This window comes from Papaver somniferum, unplaced genomic scaffold (genome assembly GCF_003573695.1).
Source record: "Papaver somniferum cultivar HN1 unplaced genomic scaffold, ASM357369v1 unplaced-scaffold_99, whole genome shotgun sequence".
NCBI classification, from domain to species: Eukaryota; Viridiplantae; Streptophyta; class Magnoliopsida; order Ranunculales; family Papaveraceae; genus Papaver; species Papaver somniferum.
The window spans coordinates 3,246,152-3,267,082 of record NW_020653081.1 but is presented as its reverse complement, the minus strand read 5'-3'; the positions used below and the strand labels follow the sequence as shown (position 1 = coordinate 3,267,082).

General features: G+C 35.2%; 1 protein-coding gene across 1 annotated transcript; it reads left to right on the top strand.

Moving 5' to 3' along the window:
- The first annotated feature begins 12,339 nt into the window (after positions 1–12,339).
- Positions 12,340–13,448, top strand: LOC113346471 (22.0 kDa heat shock protein-like). The gene is made up of 2 exons (XM_026590022.1): positions 12,340–12,839; positions 12,940–13,448. Exons 1-2 carry the CDS (start codon positions 12,566–12,568, stop codon positions 13,260–13,262), a joined length of 597 nt encoding a protein of 198 aa, XP_026445807.1. The 5' UTR covers positions 12,340–12,565; the 3' UTR covers positions 13,263–13,448.
- The last annotated feature ends 7,483 nt before the right edge of the window (positions 13,449–20,931 follow it).

Sequence of the window (20,931 nt, the reverse complement as noted above, 5' to 3'; positions counted from 1 at the left end):
CTCCCCCATGTCTTGCGCGAGAAATGCACCGATCTCCGAGCAGGTAAACGTTGTGTAAAGGTAAAGAGGGACCCCGCGTATAGGAGGTCTAAGGATCTTGGGGCTAACAAGACATTGCTTCAACTTTTCGAATGCCTTGCATTGCGTTTCTCCCCACTCGAAGGGTACACCTTTTTTCAGCAACGGAAGGAATGCAGTCATCAGTTGTGCTAAACCAGGTACGAAGCGGCGTATGTATGATATTCGTCCTATAAAAGCTTGCTGCTCTCTGGTGTTTGCTGGTGGTGTCATTGTTGCAATTGCTTCAATCTTGCTTGGATCCCCTTGAATTCCTTCGCTTGTCATTACAAAGCCCAAGAATTTCCCGGATGTGACCCCAAAAGCGCACTTGAGAGGGTTCATCTTGAGTTTGAACTTTCTGCACCTTTCGAAGGTCGTCGTTAGGTGAGATATGTGGTCCTCCGCCTCTTGTGTCTTGACTACGATGTCATCAACGTATACTTCTATTATTTGATGCAACAGATCCTGAAATATGGAAGTCATGGCGCGTTGGCCATCTTCATGAGTTTTTCAGCTCTCGCTCCCTTCGTACATGCTCTTCTAATTCTTTTTGTATCTCCTCGAGGGAGGGCTGAGTGGGTGATGCTTCCTTGCTCCCGTGATGTTTATATCCTTTGCGCGGAGCACTTGATTTCTTCGCTTGCGTAATTGGGTATGTCACTATACCAACTCTCTCTTCTTCTGGGTTAAGCATGGATGCACTCGGGTTTCTGGCTGCGCCTGAGTTAGCGCCTTTTGTATGGGTCATTATGAACTAGGCACGAGCCACCGGGTGTGGTCGCCAAATGTTAGTACCCAAATTTCGGTTTAGGTCATAACCGTCCTAGCTATTACACATGACCTCACAATACCTAATAATAGTAAGAGAGAGAGTTGCCTTTCCATTGTACCTTGTCCTTCCTTATATAGGCTTTTCTAAAAACCCATCTTTTCATGACGCCACATGTCCTAAACCTTCTCAATTACCACTAATGTCATTTCTTAACATAACATCTTCCTTCTTTGTTAATTCCTCAGTTGTCCTTCCACCCTTTATGGGTATCTTTTATGTGGGCTTGTGTTTAGCCCCCAAGTCCTTATTTCTTGACCCAAGTTTATCCCTACTCTTTTGGGGCATCCCCAACCCACTAAGGGGCGTTATTTTCATGTATCAACAGTCTCTTCTTAAGTTTTGGTCACTTTCTTGAAGTTCTTGGAGTGATTAATCAATACTTGTGGATATTGGTCCAATCCTTGTTGATGTTGCGTCATCACTCGGATCAATTGGTCAAGCCACTCTTCAAAAATTGCACTTTCACTCACCACCGTATTTCCATACCAGGTCTCCCCCTTTTGAATAGGTGAATGATCATAAAAATAATCAGGAGTTTGGTTGGATATATTGTAGTAAGATCCAGTTGGCGTATTGTTCTCCATGCTTGGTTATTCAGTGACTGGTGCTAGCGTGGACATACTAGTCTTTAACTGAAGAATTAACTGATCAAACATCTGCAAATAATTAGAAGATAAACGATTAGAAGTATAAATATCCTCCCGTCCTTGTGATTATTCCCTTACATACCCGTCATAAGGTTGTTGATATGTATGAGAATATCCAAAAGATTTTGTAGGATATTGATCATAACCAAAAGATTTGTTTTGATTATACCCATAGGATGGTTGGTAGTTGTCATACGAATTAGGTTGAAAACCATATTGTTTACCACTGTATGTGTAATCTTGTGCTCCGTACATGTTATTTTCGTAAGGAAACATGACGACTCGCAAGAGTAGAAGAGATAATAAAACAAAAATCTAAAAACGAAAATAAAAACAAGCTAAAAAAATAAAGAATCAATTAGCAACTGCTCCCCGGCAGCGGCAACAAAATTTGATGGGCTGTCGTAGGCTCAAAAAATTAACATAGATATTTCCCACTAATTAACTAGTAATATAACGGTAGTAAGAGATCGTTCCCACAGAGAGCTGTATAATTGGTAGGTTATTTAAATCAGCAAAATAAAGTAAATAACAAAGAGGGGTTGGTTTTAAGATAAATAAAAAGACAATAAGAAGAAAGGGATGATTAAGGAATCCTTCGCCGTTACCAAGCGTTAAGTGGATTAGAACACTTATCTATATTTTTTTACAATCACTCATCACCAATCGTAGAATAACAACTAGATCAGTGTTATCCTCAAAACTCCTTCCATCACTGGATACGGAATTTCTCGACTACCATATTTTATCCAACCGAACAACCAAATAGTAGATCACTCAAGGTGTAATCCAATCGAACACTTTAAGCTTTGTGAATTTAGGTTGATCCCAATAGTTGAAATCTTATATCAAGGTCCACTTGTTGATGTTATATTCACTTACAATAGCTCTACAGAATCCCTCTGCCAGGTCTCGCAATTCTTCTTGTGTAGATAGTTAATCGACGATTACTTATCTCATAACTTCTACTATCAATAGAACAATCAATAGACTAATCTAGTATGCATCCAAATCAATATAAGAATCACTCATAAACTCTAGATATCGTAAATACAAATGATGTTGATAAAAACTCTCAGTAGATTTGTATTAATAATAAAGCTTCACGGTTAGAACATTGAATTCATCCTTAATCAACAAAGGATTTAGCTACTCATATTACAAAGAAGACGAAGAATGGTGGTTTCCTCATAAAGGGGTAAACCCTAGGTTTTTGATGTCGAATAAACCCTAGCCTATGATATATCATTCTATATGAAAGGCCTGATACCTATTTATATAGGTTTACATTGCTTGGCCTTCAAGTATTCTAGTCGGTTCTGGAAACCGACCTAAAAAGTAGTAAAGAAAGACCCTAACAATAGTTCGGGAGTTTTGGCCTTCATGGTTTCCGAACCCCGTTTGCGAAAAAAATAATTGTATAAAATCCAGGGAATTTCGTTTGCGAACAAAATTCCAGTTACTCCCGTTTGCGAACCCAGTTTGCAAATGAGCTTGTCTTTTAGTATTTGATAAAACTCGTTTTGCCGATAACGTCTTCGTCCGAACTCGGAATGACCTCATTCTTTTTGCATTCCTTTTGTAGGTGATGAGAAATCTTGAGTTTGAATGATTTAATCTCAGTCTTTGGCCAGTCTCTTGATTTTGAGCATCTTTTCTCTTTTTCGTCGCACTTCTTCCACTTCACTTGGACTTGGACACTTGGATACTTGGAATATTTAGGAATAAAAAATTCTCAAATTGAAGGAACCTATAAGAATGTTGCGATTTCTAGAGGGAGAAATTACAACTATCGAAAATTAGCACTTCATAATAACTTATCCGAGTTATCTTGAAGGAGAAACCTTATTCTTTAATTGTAAGAATGTTTGTGCAAATATTTTCGAAAAAAAAAATTATCCTGTAAAATATTGTTGAATAAATTTTCGATTAATGAAATTTCTTTTTCAGTAATAAAAATATTGATCTCTTTCAAAGACTGTGAGAAAATCCCTACAATTTATAAGAGGATGAAATTAACATGTCATATAGATCTGAAAAAATGTCTACCTCTAGTTGCAACTCTCACAAGATTGAAAAAGTCTGGACAATCTTATTTCTTAATAACAAACTTTGTCTCGAATCATCGGATGGTGATTCAGATTCCATTCCAGAGCTTAATCATGATGTTCCTAGTGAATAACTTTCATCTCTTAATTATAATCTTCTCAAAAGCCTGTCACTAAAAATAGATCTAATTTTATGTGAAGTTCGGAACATGGAAAAATACTTGCGTAAGGAAGTGAAGGAGGTCAATTACAATCTTATGAGTCTGGAATCAAGGCTTTTTGTTATTGAAGATGATTGGAATCCCTTAGGATCTACTGATCTCACCTCAAAGCAAATTGAGAAACTCTGAAAGGGTTTAATGAATTTTTAGGAATAGACTATTCAAATTGTCGATTTAGTTCAATGTTTTTTATAAGGTCTATTCGAATAAACTATCAATTATTATGAATAAATTTTATTTTATATTTTTTTCATAATTTGATAGTTCTGATTGCATAAGCTTGCTTTGAATGGGTAGATTTTTATGTTATTGCTTTCGGTTTATGAGATGTTAGTTTCCGTTTTTGTTAACTTAATATCGATCTCATATTGTGATATTCCTTATGGTTAGTATGGCTTTTTGATTTAGCGGGATTAAGTTCTATCTTTTTTAGGTAAGCTTTATCAAAGGATCGTAAGGAGATATGATAAAAACTCATGAGTGAAAGTCATAATGATGTTGATATAAATTTATGTTTATATAAGTTATGTTTAGCATAACATATGAGTTTTGGATTTAAACTTTTGTTATTGGCACGCAATAGTCAAAACCGATTCAACCTTTCTCTGGTAAAGGTTGCTCTTGTTGTTGTTCTTTTGTTCTTGCGCGAGGATGACAACACATAGTAAGAGAGTTCTTATTGAACTTGCTCTTAAATGATATATCTTTCTGGGGAGATGTGGATGTGGAAATCGAGGTAACGGTTCTTATTTCTTAGTTAATCGTTTTTCCTGTTTAAGAAAAGCTTGAATTTATTGCGTATATTTTTCTTTTCCTTAACAAAATTTTGGTACAATTGATATTTTCCATTATGTTGTATGGATTGATTATTGTGATTCAATTGTTTCCAGTTAAGAAAAATTGTGTCAATTTTTTTGACTTATTGATTTGGTATCTTCTTAATTGTTTGGTATCAAGTGTTTTTTCTTAACGAAATTCGGTGCAATTGTTGTGTCTCCATTGGATTATACTTGTTTCAATTGCTTCCGGTTGACAAAAACTATAACAATTCAATGATTTGATTTTTATCTATTATTTTTGCTTAACAAAAATTCAGGATCATTTTTTTAATCCATTTTGATTCTGGATAAGAGAAACTAAATTAATTATGATCTTAGTTTAGTCATATCAAATGTAGGATTCAGTTATTCCTTGACAAGAAAAACTAGTTAACTAACCTAGTGTTTGTCTTGTCTAAAGGAAAGTCTAAGTTATTTTATGAATAATTAACCTGATGAGATAAATGAGTTAATTCTGATATCTATTTATGTCTTATCGAAAATAAGCGATCTTACATACACAATCGGTTCGATTAAGAACTAAGTTATCTTAGTTGATTTAGCAGACTAAGAGAAAATTTCTTCGGGAAATTGTTCCTTGATAACATACTAAAACAAGATTACTTTGTAGTTTTGGTTTTAGTATTGGTTATGTAAAATGGTATGTGAAACCTTCGTGCTTAACTCTAATAGGTACAAGTCTTATGGATTTGTAAGATCCTTTCGGTTTGCTCTTTTGTTTGCTCGTATCTTTGTCATTTATGTAACAAAAAGGGGGAGAAACATATGGAGTAAACAAGTGATTCATAATCACCAGGAAAGGATATATGTGCTTAAACGTCATATCTAACGAAAGAGTAAAGCATAGACTACGGGGGATAAACATATGATTTTGTTGTGTAGTATTTCATACTACAAAAAGGGGAATAAAAAAGATGTTCATATTGAATATTTACCTAGCTTTCCTTTAGGGGGAGTAAAGTTGTTGTTATTCAAATGTAAACAACGGCATTTATTTTTTGAATATATGCAGGATATTGTGTTGTTGAAACTTGGAATCAAACGTATAAAGAATGAGTTATTTTGTGATTCGTTTATCTCCATATGTAATAGAGTTTTGTCACTAAAATTGAAAAAGGGGGAGATTGTTAGAGCATAGCTCGGTTAAACCCACCAAACGTTGGTATGTCAAGTTTAGTTGTCATATTTTAGTATCAAAACTCATCTAGAGTCACTTGATTAAATATTAGGGTCAAATTCGTTTAGGTTTGACTGGAAAATTTAAGAATGTTGAGACTTACAAGTATTTCGGTGGATAGAAAATGTAACTATCTCTAAAATATGGAATGCTAAGAAAATATTACATTGGTCGTAGTTCAAATTAATACAACTTCGTTGAGGCACGAGTTAATTTTTAGTATATAACAAACAACACCGTAGAAGTACAATTAACATAAAAGAATACATATACATTAACAATGTAATGAATTACATATATATATATATATATATATAAAAGGAGACTTCTCTTAAATAAAAATAAATACAACCCCATATCATATTTTTAGAGCTGTATTAAACATACTTTTTTTTTCCCTGTAAATAGGAAAATAAAAAATAAAAGTGATAAATGAAATGAAGTTCGGATCATGGTTCTAGATTCAATGAAACAACACGAGATTGTCTATTACGTTTTGCCACCTTAATAGAAATTGTTGAAAAGCACTCAGCAGCCCACCATGGCCTGGGTACTTCTTGCTCCCCCATGAGGCATGCCACTATAAGAATATACTTGATCAGATTGTCTATATTTTATTTCTTGCTTATTGAGAAAAATTGTAAGAATACTTTTAGATTTCAGCAGATATAGTTTTCCTATAATTTGAGAGATTGAGAGAGAAATGACCTTTAATGCGTTTGAGCGTCATCAGAAAACCGTGATTTCTAAATTGATTTAGAATTTCGTGTTGTACTCGATTCATAATTTAGAATTTGGTACTGTACTCTATTCATAATTAGTTGATTTCACAAAGCCCGTAGTTTCGTCGATTCAATATTCAAAAATACAACTAATTCCACCTTTAAGAAATCCCTTATTATTGAAGTCTCAATCCATGCAAGCTAGAGTATATTTTGGAAGATTTTTTTTTTTCGTTTGGAATAATATGTCTTACAAAATAAAACATCCTTTCTCCAGTAGGATTGCCCCGTCATTAAAAAAATTTAAGCTTACACAATTATATATATGATAAAACATTTACATTTGTTTACATAACATTTTGTGCAAGAACCATTGAATCTTACATGACTTAATAAGAACGTCTTCTTCTCTTTTGTGAAAATAATTGCAGTGGTTTTGTTTCCTAATTAGGAGTTCCCAAAGTAAATAACCTTAAATAATAAAAAAAAAATTTCAATTCTAATAGATATCATCTAAAACTATTATATAATATCTAACAGAAACAAAGATTTATTTTGTGTTATTTGTGAAACATCACATATATTATATAGTATAACTCACATCTATATATGTGTTTTGTTTTGCGTTCTTGTATTCTCTGGAACATATGGAAGTTAAGAAATGATGTACCATTTAATGATATTCACCTTTTCAAACAACGATGCTTAAAGCATACTTGGAGTAATTTTAACATGCATCATAAGAATTAGTTTAATTCAGATAAATACAGACTAAACACTTTGGCAGAAGTTAGAAGTGAATATTGGGTGAGGACCCCACGAAATTACATCCAAATCAATGTTGATACAGCTTTCTCTTTTGGTTTTGGTGCAACAAAATCAGTTGCTCAAGATGATGAAGTATAATATGTAGGTTGTAAAACCATCTTCATTGATAAAGTTTCCCCTCTTAAGGATGAAATAAAGGCCCATAATTTTGGGAATCGGTTTGACTAGATATTTGAATTTGAAACAGGTGATCATAGAAGGTAATACAAAATGAGTAACATATTAGATTATAATGGTCCTCTTGACCAAGTTCCTACTAATATCAAGATGTAAATCATTAAAGCAAAAGAAAGTTGTTTTGAGTTTGATGAATTTATTTTCCAAGTTTGTTCCTTGGAGTGCAAACAGTATAGCGCATGATTTATGTAAATATGCTAGTGAAAATTATGTTATCAGGAGTTGGTCTATACAATGTATCTTACCTTATGTCATATAATATGGGAGGTAAATGATCTGTTTTATAAATAAAATGTAGTATTTCCTTAAAAAAATAATTTTACTCACATTTATATATATTCCAAAAGGATACTTGGTAAGTACTTTAGAATCTTGGGTAAATTTGTAGGAGGAATATTTGTTACCAAATCTGAAATACGAGCTCGCACAGAAACAAATAAAAATCCTTAAAAGAAACAAATTGATGCAAAATACATTACTATTCCGTAGTTATTTTTATTTGCATATTATAATACATCATTTATTTTACTTTTTCAATGATACAATAGAAAAATACTTTTAGAGATCCTACTTTTGGTGTTTCGCCTAAATCCTTTTAAAGATTTGGTACGGCTCTATTCGTAATTTTTGTCAAAAACTATGATCGGTCGTTATTCAAGTATCCATCGGTAGTTTGTAGCTAAAAAAGTCGCCATAATACATGTATTGTTGACCCAAGTTGTAGTTTGTCGCGTCCTTTCCAAACACAACAGTTATAAGATTCAACCAAATTCACTCATCCATCAACCATCAAGCCTTACATGTTTTACTTTGAACAATGAACATAACTTTTGATTCCATGAATATCCATGGTTAAAGACATAAGTTTGGAAAATAAGAATACATTTATGCATCATCATCAACACCACGACCATTCCAACCTCGTTTAACAGGTAGCTCTAGAGCCCCATCATTATCGCCACTATCATATTGTTTATCTTGGTTGTGGACGCTGCTTGATTCACCCCAATCCCTAGATGATGGTAAATAGTCGTGACGAACCTTCGTTATCAAGGAACTTACAACGACCATATCCAATTAACACTTGTCGTGAAAATAATGTTTATTTGGGACTAATAGTACACCATCACATTGTCTAGAAACTCTCGTCGGGTTTCAAACTACATATCTTTTGAGATGAAACAGAGGTCCAAAATAACATTGTTCCTCGCACCCAACCATGATTTAATTTGTTCTCTAATTGTTTCTTGTAAGTGTTAAAAGACAACATCTCATGTCCTCATGTTGTCCAATTGTTGTCGCAACTTAATAAATTTCTTGTTCAAATATTTTGTCTTATCATTGAAGGAATGTTGATCTTCAAAACAAGCATCGTCCTAACCGGAGTTCACATAAGCCCTTTTAGAAAGCTTTGGGAAGTGCAAGTATATCCACACATACTTCAGCATAAAATTATTGGTAAGAGAATCAAAGGGTAAGAAAAAAAAATACATTAACTACACTACCTGAATTATTTGTAGAAGAGTCGCATTCCCTCCGATTAAGTTCCTGTCTACCCTAATACACTTTCTCATTTCGTTCAATAAGTATGAAACGAACAAACTGCCCCAAGAATAGTCGCAGATTTTGTTTAGTGCATGGTTCCTCTAGTTGTATATTATTGACGTTCACACGAAAACCGGAATACGTCAGTGAAGATAATAAATTCCAAAATGTAGAGGATATGTGGTGGTTGTACGTAGCATTGATACAATGCTCAATCGACTTTCCATTTATTCGAAGCGTCATTTTTCCCAAGAATTGTTTCCTCAAGCTCTTGATATGAAGTACTCACTGCTCTGATTAACCTACTAGCATTTCCGACTTATTCTTCATCTCAGCCCAACCAACACCCTCATAATGATTTCGTAAATCTTCTCCCAACTAAGCTCGTTCATATGATAAATCCCCTTCACGACTTTACCTTTTACGGTGAGACTAGTAATCTATCGCATATTATTTGAAATTATTATCATTTCACCAAATCAAACTACCGAATTCTTAACCGCAATCAACAATCCCGAAGATCTCGATAAGTAATTATTAGAACTATCGTTCAGTCAAACTTACAAAAGGGAAAAATATGGTTTGGTCATTTTTTTAGGTGGTCTCATGTCTATTTGGTCCTTTCAAAAATTACTTTTTCCATTTGGTCCATAATTATTTAAAAATATCAAAATATCTAAAGTACCCTTTCTCTTTCTCTTATTTTCTTTCCTCCTCACGTGAATCATTTTTCTGGTTTTCTCTCTCTTCTTTATTTTCTCTACTAATTTCTCTCTCCTCTAAACCTTAATAAATAAAAGTTTAAAAATAAAATATCTCTCAAAATATAAGTCAAAAATTAATAAATTTTATATATTCGGAAAGCCCTCGACGATAGCTTTCCAACGAGTACCATTGTCGCTATGTTTCAGAGCTTTTTTTTTTTTTGTATAATAGTAGTTCATATTCGAGAATGAACACTATTTTATAACATGATAGTTCATTCTAGTTCTAGCAGTTCATTTCGTAGAATGAACTCGTATACACTAGCAATTTATTTTGTAGAATAAACTCATAGTAATTGTTCAATTTGAAGAATGAAGTCGCAATGGTAGTTCAATATTATAGTTCATATTGAAGAATGAACTCGTGATAGATGTTCTTAATTTCGAATGAACTCAAAATAGTTGTTCATATTGTAGGATTGATAATTCATGTTGTAAAATGAATTCGTAATAGTAATTAAGAATGGTAGTTCATATTGTAGAATGAACTCGTAATAGTTGTTCATTATGGTAGTTCATTTTATAAAATGAACTCGTAAACAGTAGTTCATATTGTAGAATGAACCCGTGATACGTGTTCATATTGTATAATGAACTCGTAATAATAGTTCATTATATTCATTTTGTAGAATGAAGTCGTATGATAGTTCATTTTGTAGAATGAACTCTTATGTTATTTAATCCAAAGAGTTCACTTTTTGAAATGAACTAACTAGCATGATAGTTCATTAAAGTAGTTCATTTTGTAGAATGAACTCATAATAGTTCATTAAAGTAGTTGATTTTGTAGAATGAACTCGTATAATAATTCATTTTATAGCTAAAAAATAAGGCAAAAATTAAAAGTTCCGAAACATAGCGACAATGGTAATCGTTGGAAAGCTATCATCGAGGGCTTTCCGAATATATAAAATTTATCATTTTTGGACATATGGTTCAAGAGATATTTAAGTTTTATGTTTTTATTTATTTATTTTTATTAAGAGAGAGAAAAAGGGTATTTTTGCCACTATTAAAGTAATGTGACATTATTGATAACATCATCCCGCGTGGGTATTGTCCATCCTAGGACCAAACAATAATTTTTTGGACCAAACAACAATTTATATTTTTAAAAATGACCAAACAGACAGTTGACAGTCAACGGGACCAAACTAACTCTAATATATTATTCTTAGGACCAATCGGTATTTCCTACCTTTACAAATTTGCCATATTTAATCCGTTTTCAAATTTACAGGGGTGTATTGCATTAGGATTTACAAGGATATTTAACTATCCTAAAAACTCTTTGGTATTCAATTAGGATATGTAAGGAATCATTAAATATTCATGATGTTCAATTATGATTGTTTTAGATTCCACAAATATCCATGGTATTCAATTTATTTAAGATTTCTTAGGATAGTTAAGGGTCAAGATATATATGGATTCTTATGGATACTTGTAGGAAAAATATGTATGTTATTACCCCATATCAATCTTAACTCAAACCACAAGAGTTTCATGGATATTTATGGACAAATTTATTTTATCACAACATGCTATGTTTTTCCACCACTACCAGATACTACCTACCAGTAACACCAACACCACCACCACCAAATCACCAGCATCGGCCACCAACAACCACCATCGTCACCAACAACCACCACACACCCACAACCAGCACCTCCACCACCAACCACCACTGACCACCAACACCGACCACCACCAACACCGACCACTACTACCACCACCACCAACAACAACCACCACCAGGTCCACCACCATCACCCACCACCGCAACCACCTCAATTTGTGATTTTTTTTTCTGATAGGGTAAAATGGTGAACTTTTTTTCCAATTATATTACAACGATTTGGTAATCCACTTTAATTTTTATAAGTCTAAATTAATCCGTTATAATCCAAATTATATATATATCTATAAGTATCTATAAGATTCGTTTAAGAAACATTATAAATCCGCTAGATTCAGGCAAACTAATATCTATTTTTATCCGTATAAATTTTCATCCAATACATCCCTGTTAGACTAACCAGTACTAAAGTCTACCGGACAAGATTAGAGGTCCAAAATCCATCAAGAAATGGGACTAAATGATAATTCCTATTTATTTATGTTTTTCTTCTTCAATGACTTTAAAAGAACCCTTGCAAGCACACCGGTTCCCGTTTTTGTTTCAATGACACGTGTTACGTAGGTACCCAACCTCTTTTTTTCCATTGACTTTAGCGGGTCAAGGAAAAATAACAAAGACATAGGAGAACGGTCCCATTTAGAAGGGCAAATCGGAGAAAACAAGACGTTTAGATTCTTAGGAACGTAACGAAGCTCATCTATAGAAGGGCATATCGGAGAAGCCGTTTAGATTCTTAGGAACGGAGCGAATCCTTGTTAAGCTTATCTAAGTGCATCTGGAATGTGCTAGCAATAATTAAGAATGTCTAGAACCTCTGTGAGTTGTCCGGTCCTAATTCCTAAGCGCCATATGTTGACAAACCCACCATAGAGGGTCACTCGCTCCTTCTGGACTCTAGAGAGAACATTCAAGAAAGAACGTGCAACTCGGATCCTAATTATATAAAGACTTGCTTCTACATGTGCTATATCACGGCAGTTGCATTCTGAACACACCTGATAACAACAACACTAACACTAGTACCCCTAGCTACGAACACTCACAACAATTAGTAATTATAATGAGGTTCTTCGTGATTCCCTCATTATTTCTTTTAGTATTACTACTTGCTCATCCATTAGAAGGATCACTATTTCCATTCCTCGATCGTAATACTCCAGGAGGAGGAAGTGTCTCTGCTGATTACTTGGTAAGGAACCGTTTCCCGGATCCATTCCATATATTGGAACATACACCTTTCGGTGTGGCCAAAGATGATGACATCGATATATCTCCTGCAAGGGTCGACTGGAAGGAGACTTCTGATTCCCACTTTATCATGCTTGACATCCCCGGTATAGTATACGAGTTTATTGCGTTAATAATTAAGTCTTAGAATTTTGGTTTCAATTATCCTTAATGAGTTGATTGCCTTACTATTTTATGTATGAACAGGGTTGAAGAAAGAGGAAATAAAGATAGAGGTAGAAGATAGTAGAGTACTGAGAGTGAGTGGAGAAAGGAAGAAAGAAGAGGAGAAGCATGGAGATCAGTGGCATCGAATTGAAAGAAGTTATGGCAAGTTCTGGAGGCAATTTCGCCTTCCTGATAATGTTGATTTAAACCAAGTTAAAGCCAAGCTCGAAAATGGGGTTCTTACTATTTCTGTCGCCAAGCTCTCCCCTGACCGAATCAAGGGTCCTAAGATGATAAACATTGAAGACCATACCGCAGCTACTGTTCCTCTTACCGGAGGGGAAGGGAAACATGAACTCTGATCATGACTTGATCTACGTACCAAGTATATATATATATATGTTATGTACTAGTATAATATTCGGCATGCATGTAGTTACGCTTATGTATGTTTGTATGAGTGAAATGTTTGTGTGTGTCTTAGACTTGTGTAATGTATAAATCAAGATGGAATTTCCAAAATGCTGAGGGTTTGAACTTTGAAGCAATAATTAGTCTTAATCACTCCACATAGTGGAGCCATACAGTGATTACATAAAAGACACGACAAAGCTAGAAATTTAGATGAAGTTATTTATAGGGTGTATCGTGCAAGCTGCACAACCACAAATTGTGTGGATGGCATGGCGTTGCCACAAGAAACTTAATAGGGTGGACCACAAAGCGATATAAAAAGTTACTGCTGTGAATTTGAAACGTGTGTCTCCAACCATCACTGCGTGTTTTGTATTCTCTGAATCGCAAAATTTTCAAACATCTTTATCCAATCTGTTCTCTGCACAAATTCCTCTTCTAATGATTGTCCATCGATCAACTAGAATCTATATATATATATCTTGGTCTCTTCAGTTGGTCATTCATTAATCCTCAGAAATTTGAACAGTTTTTTGAACTTTCCACGCTTGGGGATAAACTAGAACTAGCAGGATGCAGAAGCTCAGCATCAATCATAGCAAATCGATGCAAATGAGAAGCTTAACAAATGAGTTATTCAACGACTACAGGTATTTTTTGTACTGTCGACTTATTGCTAGTACTTCTTTTTTTCCCACAACATCTCATTTTAGAGCATCTCCAATTAGGAAATTATGCGACGCGATGGTTATGGTACTTTTGGTCGAGCCGTTTAGGCCCCCTTGGTTTCATCAGTTTTTGATCATTTCATGTTCACTTGTGATAAAAACTAGCTTATAACATTAGGCCACAAAACCAGTTCTTTATTGTAAAGAATTTACAATCATACAACAGGTAAGAGTCGTAGAGGCTTTTGTTCGATAAAGATTAATTTGCAACTAAGATTTGCAACTTTTAAAGGGAACAGAAAAAATATGCTCTAGTCAGGTCTAATTTGGAAAACAAATAAGCCTGCTAATTTATTGTTGCCATTTTAACATGACTTTGAGAACCACCGCCATATTCACTACTAAACTAATGTTCTCACCCCCACAAAGTTTTGTAATATTTTCGTAGCAATTGTGTTATGTTTCTGTAGTAGGCAATCTGGCATGGTTGGTTAACTTTTTTTTTTTACCCGGTCAATAAAATTCACTAAGGAACAAAAAAGAAAAAAAAAGTACAAAGCAGGATAGGCCGTGCTCTTCTAACTAGCCACAAGACCACCTAAAAGAACTCGTCCTATATAAACGGTAGTAAACTTCACCAGGCCATTCAATTGCTCATAAGAACATTGGCCTATCCTCATGAGACTCAAAAATATCCTCAACTAATAAACATGCTTGTTTAGTTAAGCCATCAGCAGAAACATTAGCTTCTCTATAACTATGAATATGGTGGATGTTACAGTAAGAAACCCGCGACATTCTCAACTTCCGAGCCAATTCCCATGGAACTTCTCCTTTTTGTAAAACTTGAATGCAACTCATCGAGTCAGACCTAATGCATATCCTCGGAACATTCGATCTTTTTGCTACCATCATGCCGTAAATAATTGCGCAAACTTCAGCATAAAAATTTGACCTCCAACCGAGACCAAACACATAAGGCACAAAACATCTTAGAATTAGCATCTCTGGAAGAAACACTCGCACTCGCTTGGCCTGGTTTACCCAAACAAGTTTCATCACAACAGAGCATAATCTCACCAACCTCCAGAGGGTTCCAAGAAACCTCAATAGGTGCAAAAATCTTGCACGATCTATGCAGCACCTTGAAATAATTCATGATGCACAAATCATCTTGATTATTAAACATATGGTCCTTCATTCTAATAGAGTTATCACGTATTACCTGATAAATCCGTCCTTTGAAACCAAGCCAATTAACAACAACACCTTCGAAAAAAACTTTGTTACACTGATGCCAGAGTTCCGTGGTGATGGCAAGGTTTGCCACAAGCCACGGATCCTTTATCATCCTGCTCATTCCCTTGGCAGCTTTATAAGAGTCCATCAAGTTTTCACACGGCTGCAGATTGAAAATAGCAATAGACCATGCCTAGATACGCTTTGCAATCCAACGATGCTAAGTGATATGGCTAAGAGTCTCGCTATTCTTCTTACATAAACTACACATAGTAGGAATTGACCTACCAGTTTTCTTAATCAAATTATCTTCAGTTGCACAACACTCCTTGCTCCAAATTTTTTAGTATTGCACACTCAAAGTTGGGTGCACAACAGTTCGTGTAAAAATCATTGCAGCCGGCTTAACGTCATAGAGTGTTCTTATGGCCGCCTTTGCAGACTTAACCGAAAAAAAACCTTGCTATCCAAATCCCAAATCTTGTAAGTGATCTTATTAGACTTAATATCATTTGGGCCCAAAGAAGTGACCTGTAGCCTCTTAGTAATTAAAAAATCACCACACGAATTACCAAAAATAGGGAAGTATTAGAACCATCACCAATAATCGAGCGGGTATGCCTCTGAACTAAACAATAAATCCATTTACTTCCCGGGAAAACCGTGAAACCCAGCTTATAATCAATCAAATTTCCATTTATTTTGAAATATTTGGCCTTCAAAAATCTCGCCCAAATCTTGTTGGAGTCACATATAGTAACCCAAAGCTTCATGAGCATTGCCTTATTAATAATAGACAATCTCTTAATACCTAAGCCACCTTATCTCTTGGACAACACAAACTATCATAAAGCACTGTAAAGTGCTTACGTTTTTCAGCGTTACCGGACCAAAGAAAATTTCTAATGGCCCTCTCAAGAAGTTCAATATTTCTCCTTGGCCATTTATAAACATCCATATAATGAATAACGTATCTAGATATAACTGAACGAATCAAAACTAATCTAGCTTGAAAGGATAAGAGATTATCCTTCCACCCTGCCAACTGATAGACGCATTTTTGTGTCTAATATGATCTCAATTGTATATATTTTTAGTGCTCGATTTTGTACTTATTTTGGTTATTTTATGTCTTTATAGGTATTTTGGAGAAATAAGCTTTTGCGGCGAAATTGGCTGAGAATGCGGCGTTTGGACCTCCGTTGATAGAGTACCGGAAGCGCCCCGGAAATACCCCGGAGGAACCCCGAAAAAGTGCGGAAAATGTCCCAGAAAAATCACTATACGGACCCTCGATTTTGGATAAGGGGTAACCTAATTACTAAGGGGTGACCTATTTCCAGGCAGCTGCTAAAGGGAGAATAGCACAGGATAGGGGGACACCCACCTTCTTCACGTTTCAAATTAGAAATTTTGGCGGGAAACTATGTGCAGCGCCTGGCAAATTTTGGACGTGAAGCTTTGGGATGTTTTAAAGAGATTCAACACCGGAAATTGATTGGGCTGGACTTGATATGACTTAACAAGTTCATTAGAAGCAATTGGACCGATCAACTTGGGCTAGAATGGCCGGGAGAAGTGAATCAAAGTTCAACAGGGATACGTATTCTTTCTGTTTATTTTCAAAGATTTTGTGAAGAATTTTGGGAGAGTTTTACGCTGGATAAAGATGTACCTAGTCTTGTTCAAGTCAGAGGAGAAGTTTGGAGAGTTAGAATAGGCCAGAAGACGCGTACAGAGAGGATTGAAGTGAGATTTTCTCTCAACTGTTGACCGAAGAGAATAAAAAGAATATTCATAGATAAACTCGGATTTGTGGGGTTTGCTTGGTATAAAAAGGTTGGTTCGAGTCTTAGAAAGATTATCAAGAAGTTTGGGGAATTTTAGAGACCACAGAGACGCAGCAGAGAGGCTGGAAGACGAAGAACAGGAAGCTGCAGGAAAGCTTCCTGCTGCTGCTCGAGGAGGAAGAAGAAGACGAAGAACGGACCTTCCAGGGCCGTCGTTATTCAACAGCAGCAAACCTGCGTCATTACTCAACAACAGCATACCGGCGTCGTTAATCAACAACAGCGCTAAGGTATCGTTCTTTTCTGGACGCTTAAAGAGGGTCGTAGTTTCACTGTATCATATTTTTCACCCTTTTAATCATATTTTGAGCATCAAGTATGTATTTTGAGAACATGATTATTATGAGTAGCTAAACCCCAATACTGGGATGATGGAGGAAACCATTCTTTATGCATGAGTAATTTTATTTAATTCTTTTATGACTATTTGCACTATTATGAGTTTGATTTATGATTTTTCTTGATTATTTGTGATTTTATCTGATGATGTATGCTTAGTCCATGAGACTCTTGATGCATCATGCTTATGATTTACATCTAATACTTTACAAAATCTATTTTTCGCAAAGAAAAGAGTCGATATTTGTTATCATTATAAGCTATAATTGTCTAGAATTAATAGTTGATTCGCATGAGTATAAGAATTGGTGGAATCCTGAGTCCTAGTATCTCTTGATCCTGTGACAAATTTTGTATATATTTTTGTTTTAAAAATCTTTTCAAGTCCGAGCAACGAATCCTTATTTACCGCAATCGAAATACTACAACAAAATGGCGCCGCCGACGCGGACTTGTATATAGATTTATTTTTATTTTTTTTAGGTTTATTTTTTTTATTATTTGTTCCTTTTTACTTTGTCTTTTTTTCTTTGATTTACAGGTTCAAAGTGGAGCACTAAGGACTTGGAGAGGAAAAAGCTTAAAGCGAAAAGCGAAAAGAGAAGAAAAAATGACAATTTTAGGATTTAATTTTTAATTTTTAATTTTTTTTAAGAGTGTGTGAGGAAAACTGTAATTTATTTATTTATTTTGGACTTTGGAATTTAAACAATTGGACTTTATTTCTTTTTTTTCTAACCCTACGGAAGGGTATTATTAAACAAAAAAAAATTATATAAACTGTGTGCAGGGAAGGACGACGATTACTATATCGTCTCGGCCCCTCGGGTTCGTACATGACATAGGAGTCGTGGCCCGAGTCGACTTCAACGGTTCATCCCCCGTCTGGTACGGGAGGTAAGTCCATCGAAACACTCGTGAATCTCCTGTCAGCGGGTTTACTGTATTCCTTAAGGTGATTCATTGATTGAGGACGAATTTGGACTGTTTTTAAATTCCTAGTAAAGAGCAAGGCCTGGCCAATACAAGATAAGGGTTCGGATTTCATCACCGCTCCCTTCTTGCCCGCCTTAGGAAAACGAAACCTAACGCGAACCCAAGCTTAAAATTTGGAATAGAACGAGACCGATAGGGTAACAAGCTTAATAGGAAACTCGTTCGAAAAATATTGGTTGCTCTTTAAGCACACTCCAAAGTTCATGATGGTTTCTGTGAGTTGAATGCGTGACTGCGCCGCCTTGTGATAGCGGTGAGGCCTTGGGTATCAAATCTCCACTGAGCTTCCCTCGCCTCAATTCAACTTACTTTGACTCGGATTGATTCCATATGGGTTTGCTTAAATTGTAACGAATTCCCTTTCGAAAGATAGAAGCTGGTCTAGAAACAATCTAAGTGGAGCCATCATGCTTTTTATTTGCTAGATTTTATAGGTTTGATTTGGTCGAGTCAGCCTTGTTTGTGATTGTGTAGAATTCCCTTGCAATTAAAAATGTCGAGCTGGTATGATAGAAGCCAATACAATGAATATCGACCTGAATTTGAATATGGACATCATCAGTTTTATTACCATGGTGGGAATAGTGGTTGGGAACGCCAAACTTTTCAAGGTTATAGTTCATACCATGGTGAGCCCAATCACTATCCTCACAACCATCAGTCATACGAGAAAAATTCTGCTAATTCCTCTTTACTTGAGTCGACACGTAAGTTAGCTGAGACAACACGTAAGTTCGCTGAAATGAATAACTTAGTTATGGACGAAAATAATGCAATGAGTGAACTTTCTTTACCTGATTTCCTAGATTACGTCAGGAATTCATGTGAGTCGGCCCAAAAGCTTTTGTTAGAGACCCAGAATAGAACTTCTCTAAAATATCTAAATTTCCAAAATAATGTTTCCAATTTTACCCTTGATGTAAATAGTGAATATTTGCCTAATCTAGAGGACGAGGTTAGAATAAAAGACAATACTTATTTAGATAAGGTTCAATCATCTTCGTACTATGATGATGAGGATAGCAGTAATGAAGAATCTGAAATATGTAGGCATAGTGATCAGGAGTCTAGTAATCCAATTGAGCTGTATAGTGATTATATTATTTCTAGTTCAAATCCAAATAATTTTTATGATTATTCACCTATTCAAAAGGACAAGGATTTGATTAGGGATACCACCGTTTTAGACGATGTAGTTTTTCCTTTTGATTACGAAGCCGATAGTGGTTTAGAGGAACGGCTTCATTTCGAAAATACTTTTTTAGAGTCTAGCGACTTAGAAACAATAGTCTTGGAAGAAGAAGATAGACCCGTAGAGATGAGTAAAGATGCACTACCTGATAATAACTTAGAAGAATCTCTTGAATATTTTAAGGACTCTGAAGATACGGAAATTCAAGAAATAATTAGAGGTCTATCTAGAGACACTGAAAACTCTAAGTTTGGGGGTGATTATCACTTTCCTAGTGCCTTACCTTTAACTCACATAAAGTCCACACACTTAGGACTTGATATCTCTGCCTCGACCATTTTGCAAGATTACCTTCATACTCGTTTTCCCGAACCTAATGATGTCCTGAAAAAAGTTCAGTCGTTACAAACCCATCCTCTGGTTGATGTGGTTTGCCCAGGCTATGATACCCAGATTGACTTTGTTTTCCCACCAAATAGTTTTCTTCCAATTGTGGGAACGTATAGATTTCAAATGTGTCACTTATTAAGTTCTGAGACTAAGCCTATGTACTTTAGGAAATTAGAATCGACACATTTGCTTCAGAATGACCACTACTCTGACTGTGGTCAACTATGTAAGTCATACCTAATTGACTTAGAGGATCCTAAATTATTTAGGTTATTTTGTGATTCCAGGTTCTTATCTGAGTTTTTCCAGACTCTAGGACCTAATAATTTGGATCCTACCTATGAGGAAATGCATCCGAGAAAAATAGTCTATTTAGACCCCTTCATAGAACCTGAACCTGAACCGCAATTAGCGATAGTTATCCAGAAACTAGGTAAGGGCATGCTAGTCTTGTACATTTTCTTGGTTCACTGCAGTTTCCTTTTGTCAGCTCTTTTTGGTTTTAAAGACCCACAGTTATTCCGGCTACTGTTATATGGTTCGAGTTGACTAAACCTTTTCTATGTCTGGCTGAAGACTTTAAACTTAACACTTCTTGGGAGGTAACCCAATCTCATGCAACACGGTAATATCTTTCCTTATCTCTTTTGCTTCAAATGGTAACAGTTTCTCCTTGTTCATGCTTTTAATTTCATCTTTAGAACATTGAGGACAATGTTAGATTTAAGTTTGGGGGTATGGGAGAAACTTTTTAGTTGCAGTATGAATAAATAAACTCCAGAGCCTAGAAATTTATGCGTATTTAGGATGGCACTAACCAATCTAAGTGGATGGAAGCATTTTGGTTGTAGGAGTTGAGGAACCAATCTGAATAGATGGAAACATCTAAAGAGTCTATTCATAAAAGCACAGAGCTCAGGTGTTAGAAATAACATGATAGTTT

Coding starts and splice junctions, on each gene's coding strand:
- LOC113346471 (XM_026590022.1), top strand. CDS start 12,566: ATGAGGTTCTTCGTGATTCCCTCATTATTTCTTTTAGTATTACTACTT. Junction 12,840..12,939: donor TATCATGCTTGACATCCCCG/GTATAGTATACG, acceptor ATGTATGAACAG/GGTTGAAGAAAGAGGAAATA.